The 25,485-nt window shown below is 36.7% G+C and overlaps 1 protein-coding gene across 3 annotated transcripts in view; it reads right to left on the reverse strand.

The window, feature by feature from the left end:
• The window catches only part of PREX2 (phosphatidylinositol-3,4,5-trisphosphate dependent Rac exchange factor 2), a 167,914-nt gene that overhangs the window by 104,993 nt on the left and 37,436 nt on the right, over positions 1-25,485 (reverse strand). For all 3 annotated transcript variants that reach the window (XM_018079559.2, XM_018079551.2, XM_018079566.2), the window contains exons 3-9: positions 16,785-16,856; positions 16,588-16,710; positions 14,627-14,731; positions 11,845-11,946; positions 9,925-10,086; positions 2,241-2,374; positions 67-170 (exon numbers count right to left, since the gene is read on the reverse strand). In XM_018079559.2, coding sequence (XP_017935048.1) covers positions 67-170; positions 2,241-2,374; positions 9,925-10,086; positions 11,845-11,946; positions 14,627-14,731; positions 16,588-16,710; positions 16,785-16,856 — 802 coding nt within the window. The remainder of the gene's footprint in view (positions 1-66; positions 171-2,240; positions 2,375-9,924; positions 10,087-11,844; positions 11,947-14,626; positions 14,732-16,587; positions 16,711-16,784; positions 16,857-25,485) is intronic.

Raw genomic sequence — 25,485 nt, forward strand, 5'->3', positions numbered from 1 at the left:
CAAGTTGCATTTGATTTCAGCAGCTCGAGGGACTGCTCTGCAAACGAGCAACACAAATATACTCACCTGTTCCATCATCTACATTCTCTACTTCCATCACTTCTGTGTTTATTCTGCCCCGAAACAGGTAACGATGGCCATCTGCAGATGTTTTGCTGTTCTTCAATCGCCTGATTAAAGAAAGAGCAGATCTGAGCACGTCATCCCCCACCTTCTACATTTCTGCACTGCTATCTGAACATGTAGCATTTAAAGACCACTGTAAGAATCACAGTACATTTATACATGTGCAATTGAACTGTAGAAACCATTTCTGAATGGGACACTGCTGTTGGTAATGCAAAGATGCTACTGCTGGTAAGAGTTAGCTGCCAAATGCTGGCTGAATGAGAGTTCATCAGGAAAGTGTCACTCTGTAAAAGCTCTGTTCCAACACTTTGGCTTCTATATGCCATTATCTGCCATCAAAGACAAAATAATGCTTTGGGAGAACCTTTCCTCTTGACTGATGTAGTCTTCTTGTGTTAGTCTAGAAATTCAGCACAAGGGTAGTTTGAAAAAAATGAAATAAGAACATCTTTGGATATAAATCTTGGCCTACATATGTTAGCATCATAAGTGGGACTTAGGTATGGAAGAATGAAGACAACATTTTTCCTATCTAACATAAAGATTAACCAAGAATTGTAATTAAGCATTGCTGAAATTTTGTGGCAGTTTCACTGCAATATATTCCAAAGCACTTTGCATTGCTGTAACTCTGTTCCCAGTGAAGTCAAGGCATTTAGAGAACCCCAGTTCTAGACAGCTTTTCCCATTTCAGATAAGCCAGGGATTATTTTCTGTCCAGTTTTGCCTATAATGATAATTAATACTGTATATCAACCAAAGGTCTGCTCCTAAGAATTAATGATCACCTGAATTTTAACCTTCACTCACTGTAAAGAGGAATTAATCTTCACCCACTACTCAATCATTACTTCATTATTGTCTAATGAATAACTCTATTATACTATAAATGTCTTATTCAAAAACTGAATAATAGATTAAAAAAACAAACAAACCAAAAAAAGCAAAACCAGCAGCAAGCATAAAGGTTCAGTATCACACAGTTTTTCTCTCTAAAGTGAGAGAAATCCAATAGCTTTAGTGACCTTTTTAACTGTGACCCCAAATATAGAAATTCACATTTATACAACTCTGCTGCAAAATGATGCTTAGAAATTACATAAAATATCTCATACCATAAAGATAGGACAAATTTTGTAAAGTTATCAAAGTGCAAAGCTCCTATGACCAACACCCTCTTTACCTATGTGCCAATCAATACCCAAAGTATCTTGCTGGCATATAATCAATTAATTTCCCACCTTTGATTCTGAAATTATGTTCTAAATTGAGTTATTCTTATGTCTGCAGACATGTCACCATGGTACTAGCTAATGACGTGTCCGACATGATTGCTCAAAACTATAGAAACCATGGATGATCTTTTATGATTTTGAGATTTTCATCCAAAAGTGCATTCTAGCTAGAATACGGCTACAAAAATGTGCAACTGAGTGGAGGAAAATGGCAAAGATAATATGTACTCAGTAATTGCTGGACAACAAAATATAGCAAAAATTATAAATTCTGAAAAGAGTATTTATCATGTATCCAGGAATCTGTCAAAGATCTACCCAGTAACATGTATTCGTCGGCTACTCAAAACCAATTTCTGGATCAAAGAGACAAACCTGAGCATCAAGAGGGATGTCTGTAAAAGAGCCCTTACTTCTCAGAAGCATTAGAGAACTGAACATTATCTGTGGAAGTTTTTGCTCAACTGAGGAACTGCTCCTTGCAATGCAGCAAGCAGCAGCTTTCTGGCTCTTTTCCCCGATTACAAATATACAGCTTGAAACTCTTGAATCTGTAGAGATTTATTTTACTGCACAAGCTACATTACTAGTTTGTTTAAACTAAAAATTCAGTCTGTTTACCCTTCCTAGAAGAGACTGAGGTCATCACATATAACCTGCTGTGGAAGGCTGACAAAACACATTGTTTCTCCTTGCACTTCACCATTAGGATTTTGCATTCATATAACATGTTTCCAATGCTTGAACCAAATACACATCGGTGGATAAGTCTCCTCTAAAACCACTACCTTTTATACCACAGTTCTAATGGAACAGCATACACATAATGAGCTCTACTGTGAGAAAAATGCATTATTTTTGAAAGTAATCATTTACCTGTGCTTTTTTTTGCAGTAGACCAAGAGGTTATCAAAGAGAAAAAATATCCTCTCTTGGATATTTCCTGCTGAAATTTTGAGTAGTAGTCCACTTCGCAGCATTTCTGTGCACGTGTCTGTAATGTTAGATCCCTAAAATCAATTGGAAAGAGATTTTTTTTTTTTATTCTGTGAGAACTGAAGTACTCTTGTTTGCATCAATTACGGAAAAGTTTCTTACATAAACTCACAACCACAACAAATCTCTGGAAATACTAAGAATAAAACTCATGATGATTTATTGCATTGTAATTACATAGTAATTTCTAATGATGCTTAACAGCAGCTTTGTATTCATGTAGTAGTGGGGGGGGGCTTTTTTGAATAGATACAGTTTAATCACCAAAAGTTTCCAAATTATATTATATCTGTGCAGAGACCTCTCCTGAAAATCAGACCAACTTTATCCAGTAACTCTTAGCCTCAGTAACTTTACTCAGAAATATCTTAAAATGGGGCTTTACAAGACACCACCTCTGTCACGATGAACTTGGAAGCTGAAGCAACCAGGGAGTTGAAGATCATTAAGGGTATATACTTCTACAGTAGACTAAGATAAACACAAAATCAAACAGACAGAAAGATAAAAAATTGGGCAAGGCTAATAGTGGCATGTACAGCTAGGACCGTCTACTATACTATATACAATATTCCTCCTAACATACTCTGAAGACATCAGAATTTTGCTAAGCTTTGCATGTTTCAGATGAAACTTCCCATGCCTCATTTTTGTCTCAAGAGAGATAATTCTTTCATGTGAAAAGAAACCAGGTATTTTCATAAAAGTTAATCAAAAAGAAGGAACTTTAACAAAGGAAAAAATTGCCCCAAAATATTTATATGAAAAATTCATGACACTTTTATGTCATATAATGAGAAATCTATCTCTCAAGGAAGACTACCTTGAATTCAGAGGTGTATTTTGCTAGTCTGAAAAATCCATGCTCCTGTGGGCCAGAGCTGCTGTTGCTGTGCTATATGCATCCAGACATGCAATCCTATTGATAATTATGCATCAAGCACACACCCATGGTTTGAAGAGTTTCCTGACTTGAGGCAGTCAACAGTCAGCTTGGAAAACCTGCAAAAGCCAGGACTTCCTTGTCACCTACACATGTTCTGAATGTTCTATGCATGCAAAAACTGTAGTCCAAAGAAAAATGGATTTAATTAAGAGCCAAGAAGAAATCATGCATTCTGCTCTGACAGTTCTTCATCTTACTGCTTATCCTTTGTACGTCACAGCCGTGAATATTGAGCAACCCCTCAGACTGTTCTAAGGAGAATGCAGTCTGTTTACAGAGATGATAAGTGGATTGCACAACCACCACACTGGAACACAATTCAGGTCTCTAAGTAAGGCAGCTTCAGTATGTCTATTAACTAACCACTCCTGTTTCCATTTAGGATCAAACAAGCCAAAAATTAATGTCATCTATAGCCACTGCAGCATATTTCCCTTCCTAAGACAGCATCAGTACCAGAAACTGGCAATTAATTTTACAGTTTTATATGAAATCAAACACTGAAACATCTTAAAAGCATACACAGTAATATAAATTAAGCATAAATTAGGGCTGCACATAATGCTTGCTGACCACAATTACAGAAAAGCAGGTAATTTTTTTACATTCTATTTCACTGCACTTGTGTATTAAAAAGAGTAAGCAATATCTTGGTCTGAGTTTCAAATTTGCTGGAATAGTACTTACTAATAATTTGCATCTTGACAGGTTGGATACTTTTTAAAGAGTTTTGGTTTGTTTTTAGAGAAAACTTCAGCTTTGCTGAAAAATGGTATTCTTTTGTAAGGAAGCCAAAAAAAATCAGCTTAAGGCTTCAAAATTGTACTAGCAGACTAGTAGTTTCAGCTTTCTACAAAAGGGTGGTTTTATAAAAACATTTTGTCTCTTCTTATTGAAAATATTTCATTTTCAGTGTAGAAAAACACCATCTTTTCCCAACAGTCCTAGCAATATCTGCTACTGTGCCAGCAACAGGTCATAAAATAACACATATTTATGTATTTTAAATGTATATTATTCAGGCTACCTAACATTGAAGTTCTCCTCATTCATGATTCAAGTTCAATGTTACAACATGGCAGTGTTATGTGTATCACGTTACTACCCTTTGCTTTTGTCTTCCTCTTAATTTTCTTCCTTTTGTAATATAAACTGCTAGACGATGAAAACAACATTCTAGGGATACTTTCTTCCCTTGGAGATCTCCTGTTCAAATACTGAACACTGTTAATGTCACTTATCGGATACCTTCTGACAGGATCACAACCCAGGCTGCTGTGGCCGCAGATCAGTGAATTTTGTTATTGCTGTTTTATTTGCTGAAGTCCAAAGGAATAATGTAACAGGATCAGAAGTCACATCTGGCTGTCCTACATAACACTGCTAGTGTGGAAAAATCCCCTATCGCTCCCTTGCCTTAGTAATACTTAGGGTTTGCCTGTTCCTGGACTTTTGGTGGGCATGGAGCTGAAATGGAGAAAAAAGGAAGGGCATATTATGTGAAAGCACTACTGTTTCTACAGTGAACATTCCTCTTCACCACATCCCTTAGAGATGAAAAACATACCTGAAGAAGAATGGAGCAGAGAGCACACACAAGCACTGCCATATCCACCATGTAATTCAAAGGAGGACTGACAACTATAACAAGTTTTCATGAAGGATGTAGCTACACCTTAAACCTTCACATGGGTTCTCAGCAGGAACACCAAGCTATGTTTGATATCCAGCAGGATAATTCATTTAATCCAACTCTGAGCTGTTCTTCTCAGGGGGAAGGCTGATGACTGCAGTAACAGATGAGTGATCACCCTGGTGCCAGAAGCAGGTGAGGCTATCTGCTGCATTGCTAAAACTAAACTACACTACCTACAAGCAATAGTTTTGGAACAAATATTACCAAAACCTTCTAAGACAACCATGTTTTCATTAAGTGTTTGAACTGAAACTACCAGGGAAATTTTAAATATTAGTAATTTGAACCTGAAAAGTAATTTGCTATGTCAAAGTTTTCACAGGCATTTATACTCATGGCTTGTAAGTGAAGATGATACAGTTGCTCAGCCTAAATATAAAATCTTCACTACTAAGCTATTCATGTTTCTATATGTTTAAAGTATCTGCAATTAGAGTGGATGGGATATTTTCAGTGAAGCCAGCATTTTTGTAATACGTTGATTTAAAAACGCCATGTATTATAGAAATAAATCTGTTTTAATCATCTTCCAATAAAACATATAAAGGGTTCAGCTGGGGAAAAGATGACTTATAAAGCAGGCTTATATTGTGAATTTAGACTAGTTTTTCCTCTCTCTATCCTAATGGGTCACTGAAGATTGTAGAGCAACCCTCTCCTGTGGGTAGCTCTGGAGCCAAGGACTCTTGTGGCTTTTCAGAATAGCTGGTGTGGAAATTGAAAATCTGTTAAGATCTTGGTGCCTGCAGGTTACTTAAGTATAAATATATAATACTAAGGTGTACATATATATGGCTTCTAATCACCTTTGGCTGTCAGTCAGACACCTATCATTCCAACTAAAGAAACAGTTTAGGTGAGAGGTCTGAAATGTGGACTATCATGACCAAATTGAAAAACAAATACATTTAAAATACACTGGAAGGAGGGAGACCATTTTCAAGAAATTTAAAATAATACCTCCCCCGTCCTTAAATCATTAAGAATCCATCTTTAACATTAAAAAATTGTCTTTATTACCTTGAGATTAAAAGCAGCATTGGTTGGTATTATTTGCTACAAAAAGCTATTCATCTATATATTCTGGGCAAATTTCAGTCAAATACAGAGGTTTGACCATACTGATTCAGTGGCCAGTTAACAGTAATAAGGGTCAGAAATTACAGACAAATATTAACTTACTCTTCAGTATTTGCACATGGGCATAAGAAACAAACAAAACAGAGAAAAGGGCTAGAAATTGTGGAGTTTAAAAACAGAAATCTCTAGTAAAATACTACTTGATGATATGTTGAAATGGAAAGGAACAGAATACCCCATGCTATCATCACTATGTTGGCCTGTGACTCAGACTGGGTTGTTCAGCTTCCAGCTTACAACAAATGCAACAATTTTATTTTTTGTTCTCTCACTGAAACATCCACGCAAATTTTACTGACGGACTCCTTCAGCTGCTGAGCCATTCTCCAGCTGAGACAGCCACCTACACAAGTTCTGAATTCAGGCCAATAAATCCAACCACTTAGGAAATTAAGTGAGAAAGTCATTATACTCAAAAATTTCTTTCTTGAAACAGATGTTCCATCTTTTCCATGAATCTGTATTTTTATCATAATAAACACAAGCTTCATTTTATGACACTTAAGTATAGGAATGCAAGTCATGCTTTGATCAAATTCTAAAAATAGTCTTTATTTTTTTCCCTTTCCTTCTAGTTGGGGCCAAGCAATGTGCTAAGCATTTCCTTCTGGAAGGAAATCTCCAACAAGTTTGCCTCTTTATTTTAAGCAATGCAGAAAACCAGATGTTTATTTAATTAAATCCACACTCAAACATGGCATTCAGGGATTTTTTTTTGTAGTTGTTGTTGGGAATCATTCAAAATACTGTTAGCTCTTATACATACTCTGAAATTCTTACCATTTCAAGGACTAACCTTATGCTATGTCTGAAAAGGATGCACATATTAAGATCAAGGCAATTTTGCCAGATTGCACACCCTGTGGTTGCCATATGGTAACGGCAAACCTGATCAGCTAAAATACAATAAACACCATATAACTCTACCAAAACCATGCTGTTTTAAGACAATGGCACTATTTCAGAGTTCAAGCACAAGTGAAATCCTAAAATGAAATCTTGGAAGAGGGGGGGGAGAGGGGAAAAAACCCCCCGAGGTTGGTATGAAATTACTATGTTACAGTTCAGAGAACACATTCTGAGCACAGAGACAATAAGTCTTTGTTTCACATGCTTATGTCCGTATTTTTACCCTTCCTTCTTTATTGTTAACTTTGCTCATTAACATATTTCCAAAAGCAAACCTATTTACTACTATATTTTTGACCAAAGATTCAGAAGAAACTTTATGCAGGAAAGCATATTTCAGTGACAGAGGTTTTAGAACAGTAAGTTCTTAGTCAATTTATATGACTAATAATGCACTGAGTTAATAATACTGTAACTTTATACTTGAGTGTATTCATTAAGATGGATTTGACAACTATCTATGACTCAGGCACTGGAATCAAGTAGAAGAATTTAGTCACTATAGTGCAGTAGAAAACTCAATTGAAAAGTTGAAAATAATAGAAGGAGTAAAGCAGCGATAGGCAATAAGGATTATTTAACACATTTTGTTGCCCTAAAATATTCAGCAACAGAAGCACTTAACTTGCTATTGCTTATATCACGAAGTTATCACACAAACACATCCAATGCATTTTAATATTCAGATACACTAACCTTTCCAAGTTACAGCTGATGACAGCAAGTTCAAGCTAATTACAAGAAGAGACTTATTTTCACATGGTCTAACCGAGCAGCTTTTAAGTGAGGTCAACTAGACCTCCTTTCAATTACAACATTTAGAGGTTTACTTTATCTTAGTCCTTTCTTTTTCAAAATCCTACAAACAATACCATGGCATGACTACACACTGTGCGTCATTTGTCTTGAATTTTTTTAAATTCTATTTTATTTCACACTGAGGATTAAAAATAAATGCAGAAAGGTTTGTCTGAATACAGAGCAGCAATTATACAGCTTTTGTACTTGCTAAAATTCCTTCTCATGAGGTACAGTGAATTTTAGTGGAATTTCATAATGACCATCCTGTACCAAAAGATTACAGTGCCTTGAAATCCGACATGAGATGATTTGCCAGAAATGTAGTTCTTGAAAATGCTTCTACACAGAATAAGGAAAAAACCCTTAAGTGAAACATTTCAAATCACACAAAACACTGAAGAAACATGAAGAACTTTGACTAAAGTAAAATCTGTCACTTAATCCACATTTAGAATGAACCAAATCTTCCCACACTACTCAATTAACAACAAATCAGAGGTTTGCCTGAGTCCACTGATCGGGAGATTTCACATGGAGCAGACAGAAATAATTTTGCAGTGTCATGAGGAATATTTGTTCAGGTCTTATACTCCTTTCAGATAGTGGCTTGTTCTGCTGAATCCTTCTGGATGGCAGCAACTAAATCCACTGCTGCAGAAGCAGAGCACATCCTTAGGCACAGCAAGTTCAAGAAACAGGAGATATAGTAAGTAGGAGGTGTAGAGAATGAACAAAGCTGTGTAGAAACTATTTCTTGTTTCTGCTTTTTAGCCTGTTACTATGAATATCTACTTAAAAGTTGACTCTTCAAGTCAGTACTCTCATTTTTATTTTTCAGACTTCTTGGGGAACTCCATCAGTTAAAGTTCATCCAGGTCCACCTCAAGGCTTTCTCTGATTCAGTGTCCCATCAGTGTCCCCAACCCTTTCTTTTCTCTGCACTATACAAAGGCCATTTCCCACTGTATAGACTGAGACCCGGTCTGTCAGCTACCAGACTAACATGCAACAAATACATTTTTCTTGGTAGATATCCTAGCCTGCAAATCTTCCACAAAACTTAGAGAGATAAAAGCCTCTTCCTCTAGTTCTTAAGCAGCTTTCTTAGGAAGAAAAGTAGCATATTTGAGCAAAGGATTCAAAAAAGCAAAAAATAACTTCCATGTTGAAATCTGTCTCTCAAAAAAACCCGTGCATCTTTTTTTTTTTTAAAGTCAGTTTTGAATGTTTACATTGCTTGCTTTATGTTTCTTTTAAGGAACTTCACTGGTGTTTCCCTCCTACACCAGTGCAGACAGCTCAGACACTTCAACACAAAACACATAAGACAATTTAAGGATACACTCTTATCTGCACCTATCTTTCTATATGAACTATTTACAGTGCTCAGAATAATAGAAAAAGAAGATTTTGGTGCTACAACTACTTGATCTTGTTGTTTTCTTTGGGAAAGGCTGGATCTCTGTTTACTACTGAAAATTCTAACTCAGAAACAGACTTACTTGCGAAGACCTTACTTCAGAAAACTTTGCTGGAGCATTAACATTCTTTCATTTGCAAACTCTTGAAAAAAAACATAAGTCTTCCACACATTCTATTGAACATGTTTACATTACTTTAGCTCACCCAGTAGTAAGGGACTACCTACAAGCTAACAAAAACTCACAGACTCAGTCCTTAACCAATAATAAATAATCGAAATTTTTTCAACCAGAAAAAGTGCTGCTAGCCAGGTATAGACAGCAGTAAAATCAGATCAGCAGTTAAATTAGGATTTATAAATGTGTATGCATGTACACATACATGTTCATATAGACAATTGATATTCCAAGGCAAACACTAAATAATTACTCTCTTTCCTGGAAGTCTATTATTTTATACAGCAGTGCTCAGTCGTGGAGAACACTATTTACAGAGTAGATCTCAAATAAAAGCTGTGATTTCATAGAATTGAGGAGTTGATAGTACTGCAGGATCACAAAAACAGTGCATATAAAAACACTGCAATGCACACTTATTGAAAACTATTACTCCCTCCTCAACATACAAAGCAACAAATCTTATGACAGTACCTCCCATCCTTCAACATGAGACTGCCATTCTTCCAAAAACTCTAATTTTTCCATTTGTCTTTTGGCTTCGTTTATGTTGGAACAGACAGCCTTCATGGCCTGGAGGGCTTCCATTAGGGCCGCATAGTCACTGTGCTTCCTTGGAGTCCGTTTCAGTAATTCCTATTTAGACATTAAAAAAAAAAGAGGGAGGGGGGGAGAAAAAAAGGAAAAAAAAAAGAAACCTGTCTTTGATCTCTAAATGTACATTACAGGAGACTTAAATCAACAGCATACAAAATCAAAAAGTAGCCAGACCTCTCTTTTACTAGGTGGAAAAGTAATAAACCCTCTAGCATTGTGTCCTAGTGTGTACTAAAACTCAACAGTAATTAATTACTAGCAATAAATAATCATCATGACCTAGAAAGAAGTTTGCATTTCAGCTACTTTCTTCCCCAACAACGTTTCTTCATGTTGAGTTTTGGGGTTTAGGCAGTTTTTTTGTTTGTTTTTGTATTCCTCGGGTTGGAACTGTTCAACAGCAAGGATAACAGGCCTGCTTAAAAAAACATTAGTTTACTCATGTCAAAATTAACACCTGCCTTTCCTGCAACTCAGGGCAAAAAAAACCTTTAGCTCCACACTATTGTTTAATCTAGTGCAATATGCAATACAGCAAAGAATGGAACAATAGGTTAGGTGACTCACTGATTTCAGATGGTTACTGGTACTGGCAGCCATACTGATAAACAAAAATGGAGTTGCCAGCATTCATTTGAGATTTCCCATCTCAAGCTATCAACTACCCATATACAGCTGGACTGACTGAGGACAGCCTTCAGTGCATACCCTGACTGACGTGTGGGTAACACTCCTCTGGAGCCCTAACCCTGCAGCCACCACACCCTGTATTTAAATTTATTTAACATAAATATATTCATTTCATTGCCTCCTAGAGTAATGCATTAGTCATTTTCCCCTGTGTTGTCTGTAGAGCCTTCATTCAAAAAACAGAATAGAAAAATAATTTTAAAATAGACCAAGGGAACTATAAAGTCAGAGACATCTGGGATGACTCACACCTCATTGCAATTATTATATTGTTTAATTTATTTTTAAAACCTTTATTTTAACGTTTGTTTTTAGATATTTTTTTATGTCATCTGTCTTCAAAATTGGCAGTCTTTCAAATCTAAATTCACACATGCACTGTGAAAAATACTATCCAATAATCATGTAGCTTACTACTCAATAATCCAGTAGCTTCTAGAGCAGAATCTGCTCTGGCTTTCCTCTCATAGTTTGGAACAATAAACCATATTAGACTTTAATTTGTTACGCAAAAATTTGTTTTGAATATTACTTTCCTGTATTATTTTATTTCTTAACATGATAAATTACAGAGGTTTGACTATCTAATATTTATCACCACATTTAACATTTTTCATTGTTTTAAGTTGTCACAATATGATAAGAATAAACATACAACTAATCATAAAACCATCTACAGCACCTTTGTGTTACTCTACAGGTTTTCTTACAAAATGAATTTTTCATTTACAGTTTGTTGATGTAAATTAGTATCATCAAAGCATGTCAGCATATCACCAACAAACTCTGCTATCTCAAGCATTTTAAGCAAGGGCATGGTCAAACCCAGCTGAAATTAGACTCATTAAACTCTCTCAAATGGCTCACTTCTGTTCAACCACGGAACTAGATGCAGAATGGAGTTAATAATTTTTATCCAGTCAAACTCCTCAGTTATTTTAATAATGATATCAGAAAACTTGCCACTAGCTTTAATGACAGTAAGTCTGGGTCCAATATCTTAATAAAGAGATAGATGTGTAAAGAGACTGTTCCTGGAGTTCGGAAACATGCTTAGCAACCAATTTTATACAGGAAGTATAACAAAAATAACAAACTTGTAAGTACCTTCAAAAGAAGGGGATACTTGCATATTCTCTGTATTGGTGTTACTAGATATCCCTCCAACGGTACATCTGTGTTCTTGCGTCCTCCAAGGAGCATGCAATTCTGGAGTGTGAACAGTTTCACAAATGATTGAAAAATCCCAAAAAAGTTATCAGAAATAAAGACAAGGGCACATGTATACAGCAATACTGGCTAAACTATACATAAATTATATACGTGTATGTAAGGAGGGAGGTTTGCAAGACTGTCAAAAGTACAGCCTTGAACAGATGCACATGTTGGGTACACTGACTATCATACATGACAAGGAAGTCACAACATTTTGTAGGCATCTCTCTAGGTACCTTCTTCATCCATTCTGATGAAGAGAGGGTGCTTTTTTTAAACTTTAAAAATAAAAGACAGTAAATAAAATGTTCAAAATATGCTTTCAACTTTTAACTAGCAAAAACAAATAATTCAGGGTGACCACTAGAGGTGGTGTTGTTTCTAAAAAGTGTTTGCAATGTTAACTAGCACCACAGATGGTTTGAAGGTTTGAACATGGTCATCCTAATATACACCTCTAAAATGTGATATGCAATGAATAAATTATCCTTAAGTCATAGGCAAAAGATTATTAAAGTTTCAACAAGACATCTGATTATGGACGCAGAGAGTAAATTAAATATTGGGTGGAAGCATCCATGAAAAAGCAGAAGAGGGACATCACAGCAAATATTTGGAATTGCTGGAATTAACGTGTAAGTACATAAAGACCTAGAGTAATAATGACAACTACTTTATGGAGAGATCAGAAGGAATTGTGATGCAATGGTATGAGATAATCTACAGCTTCAAAGAGCAAGTTGTCTAAACTGAGGACACTAAACAAGAGCAGTTTAAGACAGCCAGATGGTATGCTGACACAGGCCACAAATCTGGAGGCAGACACATTGTTGATGGAACAGAGACTACAAAACTGGGTGGCTACCCTGCTCAGCACATAATACACATACCCTATCCCCACTGCTGCTATGGGGGGTCTCCACACCCACTCTTAAGTCTCTGCTTTGTGCTCACTGTTAACCAGCTTTTCTCTTAGCCTAAAGGATCCCTTATCCTAAAGAATCTCACTTAACCTGCCAATGCAAAAGCTTTACTGATAAAGTAAGATAATGGCAATGCAGACTATAGGTTTATATAATGACTGTCGCTATATTCAAAGGCTCAAAATTATTTATAGATATCAACGTATCTAATGACCTGAATTGTTCTGTCTGGCTAGAAGGCTTTGACTGTATTTTCAAACTGTAGAGTCAGATGTCTTGTTTTCTAGGTTAGAGTGCTGCCACTTAATCGTACAGACATGTCCCAAATCTATGAGGAACCCAAAACAGACGTGAAAGCCCTTTGCATGTGCCCATGAGTACATGACACTGATTGCCGCAAGTGCACGCTTAGCTTCCTTTCTCACAAAAACAAGCTCTTTGCAATATTTCTCCAGAGTATTTTGCTTTTTGTCTCTGCAGTCAGCATTTGCCCTTTCTTCTTGAGCCCGGCCATGCTGCTCCCAATACAAGAACCATGCGTATGAGGCCCCTCAATCTGGGGCAAGGTGAAGGATATTGTGTCAACCACTGAGGAAAAATAAGGACAACTTTGAAGCCATTTCTAACTATGAATGGAACATGGATGAATTGGAGATTCTTAGTAAAATTGATATGGTACTTCATGTCACCCAGTACTCCCCACAATAAGGAAATTCGTGCACTGCTCATTAACTTGGCTGTAAGTAAGTGCAGCTATGGAGTCAGAGCTGACACTTTTCAAAAAATTAGCCAGCTGCAACAGGACAACTTCACCAAGAACTCTGTCAACAGCAGTAGTGAAACCCTACTGCATGCTAACAATTATTAGTAAAATTAAATAAAACTTATGATACTGTCAGCATTGGCAGAATCTTTTTTTTAAAACATATCTGTGATGCTTTGCTGATACAGTCATTTGCTCTCCAGTCCCAAAACATAATAATCAAATCTTATCCCTTCAAAATTTGATAGCATATCCATGGGCACCTTCTCAGGTATTTAAGTTCCAATATAGTAAGCTCCACATTTTAAAGCTAATCTTGTTACCACAGGACACCACGGAAGAAACACAAAAATCATTCCACACTGAGTCCTTCTTTTAACAACTAATGTCAACTATTAACAAACTCATGGAAATTAGTTTTGCTGTTGGAAAACCATGAGGACTGTCATACTTAATATTTTTAAACTTCTCCTTATTTGTCTTATAGTCTTATAAAGTGAAAGATTAATTGTGGAGCCGTTTCTTTCAACCTCAGATTAAGTTAGTGTCTAAGATCAGGATGGTTACTCTATAATCCATAACAAAACACTTCTCTGTCTGCAACAGCTCTGCCTACAGTACCAGAATGTGGATCTTCTCTTCAGAAATTCTGATGAGTCCTTCAGCTTCCTTTCTGTAATTCCTTTCCCCATCCCTCCTCACATATCTTATCCTATTCTTTTTCCTTTCTACAGATTCACAACCTTGTCTCCTGGCCAGCATGTTCAAGGCACATTGCCTAATGCTGTATTATCCACAGATCCAAGTGCAGTAGTGAAAATATGATGTACACACGCCTTTCTTCTGGAAACATTATCCGCAACTAAAACTGTCTGCTAACCACTTGCAGGTGTGCCTGTACTTGTAACACGGTGGAGGTGACAGCGCTAACGATTCACTGCCCAGTCAAAAAATATGAGGTCAGAATACCAATTCTAAGTTTATTTACCAAAAGAAAAGTCCGCACTGTTCTTATTTTGTTCAGGTCAAGCAGAACTTTCTGTGCCTTCTCGTGGTTACTACAGTATTCATCATAGATACGGAATTTCTCTTTCTGCAGAAACAAAAAAAAGATATTGTTTTTCACTCATCATTTTGATAATTTTTTTAATTAATAAAACATGGCATGAACACTTTTCAATGTTGAATAGCTAATATAGTCTTCATTCTAGAAGGTCAGCTCTTCTTCCTACATTTATTATTTGAGGTCTTGCCTCAAATTAGAATTATGAACAGTCTGGAAGCACTACTTGGGAATTTCAATCATAGATTCATAGAATACCAGGTTGAAACAGACCTCAAGAATCATCTGGTCCAACCTTTCCTGGCAAAACCACGGTCTAGACAAGATGTCCCAGCACCCTGTCCAGCTGAATCTTAAAAGTGTCCAATGTTGGGGAACCCATCACTTCCCTAGGAAGATTATTCCAATGGCTAATTCTTCTCATTGTGAAAAATTTTCTTCTTGCGTCCAACTGGAATTTCCCCAGAAGTAACTTGTGCCCATTAACCCCCTGTTATCCATGTGACTCTGTAAAAAGGGAGTCTCCATCTTCGTAGCCACTTTTTAAATACTGGAACATAGCGATAAAGTCTCCCCAAAGCCTGATTTTCTCAAGTCTGAACAAATCCAGTTCTCTCAGGCAGACATATGGCAGGCTTCCCAGTCCTTTGATCATCTTTGTGGCCCTTCTCTTAACCCTCTCCAGACTGTCCACATCTCTTTTGTGACCAAAACTGAACACAGTGTTCCAGGTGTGGCCTGACAAGCACTGAGGAGAGTATAATAATGACTGCTTTATCTCTGCTAGTGATGTCCTTGCTGATGCAACCCAGCATCCTGTTGGCTTTATTTTCTTTGTCACAGCAGCACACGGTTCACTCTTACTGAGCTTTTTGTCCACCCAGACATAGAGTTCCCTTTCCACAGCACTGCTGTATATCCCAGCCTGTGCTGCACTCCAGGATTATGTTTTCCCAAGTGTAAGACTTCGTTGAACTTCATACAGTTTTGCTGAAAAATTTCAGAGGCTAGACTACCACAAATACACAGGATAAAACACTCATGAAGAAAATGCACGAGTGGCTAATTTGCTGACATTATTACCCAATTTTTCTGCAAACACTTGTTTTCAAATATGATCCATTCTTCTGCAGAGTTAAAAACTGATGTTACTCAACTTCTGTAAAATGTTTCCACAAAACATTAATAGTTTTCTCCTCCCACAATGAATAATCAAAAACTTAAGAAACAAATGGGACTATAACCAGAGATAACAATGAAACTAGGACTACAACTGAAAGAAAACTAATTTGTCCTGATTCTGCAGAGTTCTGTAACACTAACATTCTTGTTTTGCTCAAACAGGAAAAGTCATATTCCTAGAAACCAATTACTATAGGACGTGCCTAGTTGTGGAGGTACTGCAGTTGTAAGAAATAAAAAAACTTCACAATTCAGAGCCATTCAGGTATTTTACCCAGTGTATGCAATCCTTTGTTAAATATTCACATTTTTGCATAACATCAAAGGGGAATAAAAAGATAGCATTGTACTACTTTTACTGATTCATGCAACCCTGATTCTTGTACCTCCATCTCACATATAGGCAGAAGCTTCGCCCAAGCTGCAGGGCTCAGTTTGGCAGCCTGAGCTAAGCTGGTGAATATAAAAACGATGAAACAACAAAAGTTAGCCCATTTGATATGTTCCTTCTTCATTTTCCTCCCTCTCTTTTTTTTTTATTGGAAATGACAGTAACTAAGAGATGACTTCAAAGTACTCTACATTACACAATCAAGTCATATTTAATCTTCATGACTATGTACACTCATCATCATGACAGTAATTAATAAATACAAAAAATAAAGGAAAAACATTATACAAGGCTGTAATAAAAGACAGCATACATAATTCAGAAAGCAGGTTCCAACTTCATGCTGTGCATTAGGTTCTGGTTGTAAACACTCCTCCACCAGGGACAGGAAGTTTTTGTGAACTGCAAGAATATCTTCAATATTTGAAAACAACATCTGCAAAAGAATAAAACATATGTAAATGCAACATCAGATACAAAACAGAAGAAATATGCAATTAGGATACTAACCTTAACTGTCTCTTCTGTGACATTTTTATCCTCTTTGGCAGTAGCACGTTGGATCATTCGGTGAAGAAAAGCCTGCATGAAACAAGACAAATAAGGAAAAAGTTATTTCAGGAAGACTTGAACAACTTCTGGCATGTTATGCTTTAATTTGTTTCCCAAATTTGACATAGAGTCATATCAGAATATTATCTAGAATCTAAAACAAGTATTTTATTTATAAAGCATTTTGTAGTCCTGTTATTCTAAGGTAGTGTTCAAAAGAGTTAAACAGTGAAATATTAATGAAGCTGAGAAACTGAGTATTCTCTGCAGTACCAGTCCACCTTGCACCCCTATTACAATCAAGCAAGAACAAAATGTATTAATTTTCAAAATCTTACTCTAGCACTTCACAAATCGAGTACAAGACAAGCCAAAATAAGCTGCTAATTTTCAAGTTAAACTAATCAGGAGATACTATTATGAAATGTAACTTTTACATAGCAACCTCAAGTCAGATTTCAGATGTATTATTGATCAAACCTATTGTAAAGTAAATTGGCTTAAACAACAGTCAACTGCACCTGGTTTTGCTTAATGAAAACTCTTCCCTCCCCAAGAACCTAATCCCTGGGGATCAAATGAGAAGATAGTAATACCATCAATGAAATACCAAAATACTAAGTTTTCTTTTATTTTACATTCAAGAACTGGACACAAAAAGAGGAAGATATGTACAGTAAGTCATTCCAAAAGAAATAAATATCTCGTGTACAAAAAATAGAATTTTTATTAATTCAGTTCATTACAAAGACATGGGTATGTTCTGAAAAATATCTACACACTGTAGATATCTACAGTCTTACCCTGATAATTCTTCACATAGACATACACATTCTTTAGTCATTAAACCTGGCACCACAAGTGCACCAATGTCATGTCTTTCATAACCATTTCAGTCACTGTGCATTGTACACTGTACCTGAGCTCATCTAAATTCTGGCATGGTGCAAATTCCATAAAAGAGACAATAAATAACCCCCGTGTGGAAAGATAGCAGTCACAGCAACCCTTTTTTCTCTCTGCTGGCACTTAAACATTTTTATTCCCAAGCAGCAGATCCTTTCTCTGCTGAGGAGGACTATGTAGCTGGCATTACACATTTTTATTACTAAAGAGTCAAATCTAGTTATCCAGGACATAAACCAAATTAAGTTTGGAATACTGCCAGCATACTGTATGTTTCCTATCACCCTCTACAATGATGTAGATTTTCTAGTTCGTTAAACCCCTCTTTCTTTCTAATGTTTTATTGGTGCTAAAAAAATGCCATTAACTCATTTGCAGCAGTTAACTGTTTGTGGACAACACCCTTTTATATTGTTCCTTGCTATGAATACCCTCGAGGGTTATGGCAAATTTGCTGTGTGCATCGCCTGTACACTGTACAACCAATCCCACAGAGAGTGAAAGCCTGCATGACTCCAAGTTAATTTCTGGAAGTTTTCACTAAACCATGCAACACTATTAAATATGCTTTAAAACTGAAGAGGAAAAAAGAATTACAAGAACTACCCCTGAAACTCATGTCTATTTTTACTATCTGTAATTTCTCTCTGTTCACATTATTTCCCCATAGACCAAACATACTGCTCATCTGCACTCATGTCATGTCAGAAGATCTTCATTTCCTGTAGCTGTGAAGGAAGGTGAACATTAAGTTGGCTGAAGGTGAAACTGAGAAGGAACTGAGAGCTGAGGCATTAGTTTTTCTCAAGTGATTCAAGACACTAGCCGAGAGTCATGAGGTCATGAAGAGTATAAATCAGCTGCAATAAACAGTTGTCCAAGCAGCACTGTCCCAGACATCACATCTGCAGAGGTTATCAGTAACTAAATCCAGGAAAATCCAAACTCTTGCAGAACCTAGACACAAACCACTAATTAAGGTAGGGAGGCCTGGGATAACTTCAGTGCCTTCCAGAAACTTCGTGCAAGCCACGTAATGTTTTCCTGTACTCATACTGTAGGGCTTGTGTAGTCATGATGCCAGTTTTTCCCCAAGATTAGCCACCTAAATCATAGAATCATTACAGAATCATAAAATCACCTGGGTTGGAAGGGACCTCAAAGATCACCTCATTCCAACCCCCATGACATGGGCAAGGACGCCTTCCACTAGACCAGATTGCTTAGAGCTCCATTGTTGTCCCTATCAGTGCAGATTTGCTTCCTGAAAAAAATCATAACACTGTGTCCCAAAAATCAATGGATGTGATTGAATCTTTCAGGCACTTACATGAGAGCACTACAAAGCTACACATATTGCAAAATATTTGGAATAATCTCACATTTCCTAGGAAGAGTGCTTTAAGAGAATTAGGGGAATGCAGGTAGGGATGGAGGTGTCTACCTCCATTCATGTGCCACCAAGACTGATCCTTGGTGGGCTTGAACTGCTGTGGAATGAGAAATGCATAGCAAGGATTCAGGTTTCCAGGATGCAAATCGCCTTACCAACTCCCTTCCTGGAACATGGAGACTCCACTGACTCCATGCACATAACTACTCTCCACTAGGACTTTAGTTCTCCCTTTACTAGGGAAAACAGTCAGTCTTCATCATGCAGGAGGATGGAGAAGTAATTGCTTTTTTACAGTGTAAGATAACCTTAATCCAGCACTGCAACTATGAAAAGACAAATGGCTCTGAACTTGTATGAACACATGGCAGGTCTGAGAGAGAGATGACTATTCCAAAAAATCTCCAGAACTATTTGAGCATCAACCAAGGAAAACCATGAACAGTTCTTCAAAAATTAGTAAACAGAGAAAAAGCAGGTAATTTGTAGACATAACTGTAAGGAGGACCCCAACACAGACATTAAAGACTTTAAGAGGAAAATATATAAGGATAGGCAGAAACCTACCCAGGAGCTGTGAGCTCCTGAGTTAATGGAAAAAAAATTATAGTAGCTTTTGAAGATATACTGCATAAAGTATTAATAATCATAGAAAAACACCACACCTGTAAAAAAAAAAAAGAAGAAATAAATGTAAAATGGACATCTCAGCCAATTTATGATTCATTAAAGAACTGGACACAAAAAAAACTGAGTTGCTTCTAAAAATTCTACCATTACTTAAAGTATACTGCTTCAAGTCTGGACTCATTACTGAGCACCCCATTACATGAAGGAGCAAAGCAATTACAAAGGACACACATGGAATAGATCCTGCTCCTCGACTGAGCAAACAACTCTAGGAATCAATTGTCATACATCATTCCCATTTTTAGACCAAACAAAAATTCATCTACATTAGTGTAGATGTTTCATAACACGACATCAAAGCCAGAGAATAACATACATCTATCTCTGTGCACCCCTGGATCCCAGACCATTGTCACCTAGTCTCTCAACTTTCTCAAAGCTTTTCAAGTGAATTCCAGAGTTTCCCTTAACTTTCTTTCAATTCTTAGTTTTCTCAAGTAACAGCAAAGACACGTGGTCAAAACAGAACACAATTTTCCAAATTTTCATCTTGTGCCACCAGCATTCTAGCTACACTGCTATAGTACAGGGATTCAACCTTACAGCACTGCAAATGGAGATTCCCTGCTCCTGGTGCTCTCTGCCAGCCAGACTATAGATGATTTCTCTTTTAAGAGATCTCCATGCAACATTTCAGAGCAGAACACTGGCTGGGTGCCATAAATCTTAAAGATCAGGTGAAGAGCAAATATAAAAGAGGATGTTTGTTATTTACATAAAAAAAAACACCACCCAGTTTTGTTTGCCAATTTTTAGAACTGTTTACGGAAAACTCTGTCATTCTAGGAATATCCTTGAGTCACTCAGAGTGCTACAACCCCTGTCTCCACAAAGTTTGACATTCAAATTACAAACCTAAATTTTCTAGAGCATCCTTCTGGAAACTTCATTAACACAGAATAGCATCTGTATGATCAGCATATACCTGTTTTGGAGAAGAAATGCCTCAAAATGCTGAGAAAATTCTAAACAGGGAGAGTCACGTCTTAAGAAATTTGATGATCTTTAGAAGTTTGACAAACTTGCAGACCAAAACATGGGGTACCAACTGAGCCCCCTGGAATAGAGGAGCACCTACACAAAAAATATGTAACAGTTTAGTACTAAAGTTTCCTAACTCCACTAAGGTCCTATTGGGGACGGACATAAATGCCTCTATTTCTGGCTATGACTCAGAGTCCCTGTACCACGCTGCTAAGGAGGAGAGTAACTCACCTCTACCTTTGAGAAATGTGGCAAAAAATTACACAGATCATTTGGAGAAGATTCCATGCTAATAATATCAATGAAGATAATTACATCCTTTTTTCATAACTGTGTATTTATTAGCCACAAAGTATTGTTACATACTTCCTGTACTACTCCCTGTTCTTTTTACCCTTTACCTGACATTGCAGTAACACAGTACAGGAAACTCTGGGAGTGAAAATGAAAACATAAACCACTGAAAATCCAAATTCAAAGAATTATAAAAGAATCTGTTTATTATGCCAAATAAACACTAATGTGTTTGCCTGTCTGCTGGTCTGCTGCCATTTTGCGAGGCAGCATTTTTCACAGAGAACACACACTGGGTTCCTGTTACAGGGATTTTGACTTCTGGTCTTATCAAAATAAGAGTAGCATTGTTGGTTGTTTGGTGGGTTTTTTTCTCCATAGTTGCTCTGTGTGTTGGGGAAAAAAAAGGGGGAGGAAAAAACCTACCACTGCTGCAGATAGCACATGGAGCTGCCAACAGCACAAATGACTTCTCTGACATCTGGAATGAAACCAGGGAAAACAAAGAAGTCTGCCTGCAGAAGACTCTGAGGGCACAAAGAGTTTTTGCCTTCTTGACAGATAAAAAAGTTAAGTCCTGAAATTATGTCAGAGCACCTGGATCACAAAATAAATGTAACTAGCTTTCTGAAAGTAATCCTACTTTTTTGAGCCTAGAAATAAATACTGGTTTTTATTTGAGAAAAGAATTTTTAAGAAGTTACTTATTTTTTCCCTCCAAACTTCTTTTAACAGTCTTTCTACCCTTAAATCTATACTGTCATAAACAAAACCAAGGTGGATTGTAAAAAGCATAGATATTTTTAATAAGGTCATTTCCTGTACAAATTTCACTTTAGGAAAACTAGTTCAACTAAAGTGCCCAACCTATCACATTGAAGTCTGCCGAATAAAGCTAGCAAAATGTTACGTACATTAAAACTGAATACAATTTGATTTTGCACAGTGTCAAAAGACAAAATCCTAAAGAAACTCACAACAAGGAAAATGTTCATATTTTTATACAAAAATTTTGAGTCTATGATAATAGGCTCATCTTCACAAATTTAGAACACAATAGTCCCAGAAGAACACTGCAGCAGTTTTGTTGAAGCACTTTTATTTGATTTTGCCCAAAAAAAAAAAAATCAATAGAGAAGACTCCAGCAGCAATAGCAGCTGTGGCAAACACTGTGTACTTACTCTCCTCTTCCCATTAACCTATGCCAGAAGCAGTGGCAGTAGCTGCTCAGGCTGGCTTCTGCTACTGAACAAAAGACTCTTCTTTCTCTCTCCAGTGATTCAGCAGCTGAGGCACCACCTGTTTCTCCCATCTTGCCTGCAGGACTGGATGAATCACAACCAGCAGCAAGAGCATCAGCCAAGGTCAGATACATTCTTTCTCCCTACTGTACCTAGAGCCACTTTCAAAGCTGGCTTCATATTCTGATACCTATAAGTACAGAACAGATGGATCACATCTGCAATACTCGCCATTCTAGTGCTAATTTCCTTTCACAACTAACCAAACTATTCCCTTCTCCATTCATCTCACCCCAAGGGGCATCATCAGTCTACCTGAAAGACCATCTCTGGCTTCTTAAGTAAACATGAATTTATAAGTAAACACACACAAATCATTGCATTGAAGAAATATAGAACTTCAGAACCTTCTCATACATAACTAATCTGCTGGCACATTTCGGGGTAATCTTAACCCTTTCTCTATCATGTTTTTTTTTTATTTTATTTTATTTCTCTACCACATAAAAAAACTTCTTCCAAAAAAAAAGAACAAGAAAGCCTTTCCTCACCCCGTTCTGTATTTAGATCACCTTTTCTGCATTTCACTAGTCACTGACAATATTTTTGGACTTCTTACTGCACATCTTGTTCTTCCCTTCATGCACACTGAGACTCCAAAGTCAGTTCCCTCCTTTGACAAGGAAGTGCCCCCTAGACTGATCTTCCCCACCTCTAAAATCACCTGAACTATGACTGTGCTTTCACTTTTGATCCCTTCCTTCCTTTCAGCTCCACAGCAGATGAAAGCAAGAGATTTATAGTCAAAGTCCAGCTCCTCACATCCAGGCGGGAAGTCAGATGTCTCCACCCTCTTCCTGGTACTGAAACCATTCTCAAAAAGATTTAGTTCAACCTTTTCCTGGCACAGTTCAGAAGATACCTATTCCTTTTCTTCACAGATGTCAAGAATACTGTCACCCATATCTAGTATCTTCATTTCAGGAACCTGTTTTTCTGAAGACTAGCTATGGTCTTGCTGGTCCATAAAAGTTGGGTTGACAAGTAACAATGGAGTTACTCGCAAGCTTGTAGTTGAGATCATGCCAAAATGAATTACCAAATCAGAGGCTGGATGTCAGGCTGGCTCACATATGCTCCTGTGATCTGATGTCACATACAGAAAACTGTTAGACGATCCTCTAAATTCACGCTTGATTAAAATATAGCTTAACTAGAGCTTTAGCAAAAGGCCATACAACGGCATAAGGGATGTACATTCGTCTGCAGGCTGAACAGAAGGCACAGTCTGTCTAATATTTTTGGTAAATATTTTATGCAACGTGGGATGCTGCTAACCAAGACTTTATCCCATTAAAACAGATTAGATTTTAAAGTAACCTGCAAACAGGTTAGATTCCAGTCTCAGCATCACCAACAGAACGGCTGTGGAAGGCAAAAAAGGGAACTTGCCTGACCCATGTGAATTTCTGAGCAGCCTGCTGGGATTGTGACAGATAAACCAACCAAACAAGAGGCATCCATATCAATAAATGAAGTGTTTCCAGCATGCCAAGATTAATCTTCACTGTATTTTGAAGATTTTAAGATTTTTTTGAGGAAAATGATACTCTGTATTGAAAAATGTTCACATGTATGAGGAATTCTCTGTGGAAATACATCATATGGTCCTGTTGGTGCATGTTATGAAGTGAATAATATACTGCTAATCACATAACTGATCTTGTACTACTCAAGTGGGAATGGAAAAGAAATGATGTCTACCAACAGTTTACCTCTCATAAAAGTCAGCAGTTTCCTGAATTTACAGAACAGTAGGTTCTTACTAGGAAATCTCAGTGAATTCAGCTGTGTCCACTAACAGCAAATCAAAACAAGAATCTAGGAAACCTCAGAACAAGTGTGCATCTGGAAGCAACAGTATGTTCTCATTATATTGCAATCATAATTAGAGAATAATTCATATTCTATTCAATTTTTTAAAAATCTTTAATTTTCAATTAGTTTTTTCTTCCAAAATGATGATTTTTCTAATATTTTGTTTTAGTAGGAGAATATCAATTTGGAAGAATTCAACATTTCCAAAATATTTTTGAGACAACTCTTTAATTCTACACATCAAAGTTCTTGTAGCAAATCAGGAAATTCAGAAAGTGTAGAAGATGAGAAATATATGATACACATTTGTCACAAATGACCCCTTTGAAAGGATTTTTTGGATTTCCTGATTCAATTTGAAAAATAATAAAAATCTCAAAACTCTTACAAGAAATTAATTCTTTGCTCATCTCCTATATCTTTCTAAAGTTCATTAACATGTTTGAAAACAAATTTGAGTCTTTCCTGACTCAAAAGTATCCACCAGAATTATGAAAGCCATAATCTTTATTACCAATTATGAGAAGGAAACCTGAAATAACACATCACATCTCCACTTTCAGAATTTAAATCCAAATCATCTGAATAAGGGAAGAAGGTTCACTCAGCACTAATGAAAACAAATAATTAAGTCCTTCATGATTAAGGCAGCCAACTGAAAAAAAAAATCAACTGTCTTACCTATAAACTGAGAAAACTTGCAACTACTGACAGGAGATCATAATGGAAGCTCACCAAACCCTTTTTCCATGCTCAGTTTCAAAACATAACACTTTTTTTTTCCTAATATTGGAATGCACAGTCCTTAAACATGAGTTTATTTAAAGTTTAATATGGGTACATGAAAATTAGGAATTAGAATGTTTGAGAGTTCTACAATTTTTATTGCCAGAGCTGTGTAAATAAAGTTTACTTCTCAAACATTATTCTGTGCCAGTTCTGGTTGTCATTTGTATTTTCACACTTATGCCAAGAAAAACACAAAGCAAAGAAGAATACAAAAGAGCAGTTTTCTACCCCAATTTCAATTCTTTGCAAAGCCAACAAGGAAGCTGTAGTGAGTATAGTGCTTCTAAAAAGTGCTCTCCTGATCACAGAAAAAAGCTGAAACATCCCATTTAAGTTCTTTCCCAATTAGTGTTAATCAGAACACTTCCCTACATAAGGAAATCTCTCTTATGTCTTGGGTAATTTCTATCACTCACCATTTAGACAGGTCTGTATTTTGACAGACTTGTATGCAATGATGCCTCAGTTCATGCATCATGTGCC

Source organism: Manacus vitellinus, unplaced genomic scaffold, assembly GCF_001715985.3.
Source record: "Manacus vitellinus isolate BGI_N305 unplaced genomic scaffold, ASM171598v3 scaffold_1_pilon, whole genome shotgun sequence".
Taxonomy (NCBI): domain Eukaryota; kingdom Metazoa; phylum Chordata; class Aves; order Passeriformes; family Pipridae; genus Manacus; species Manacus vitellinus.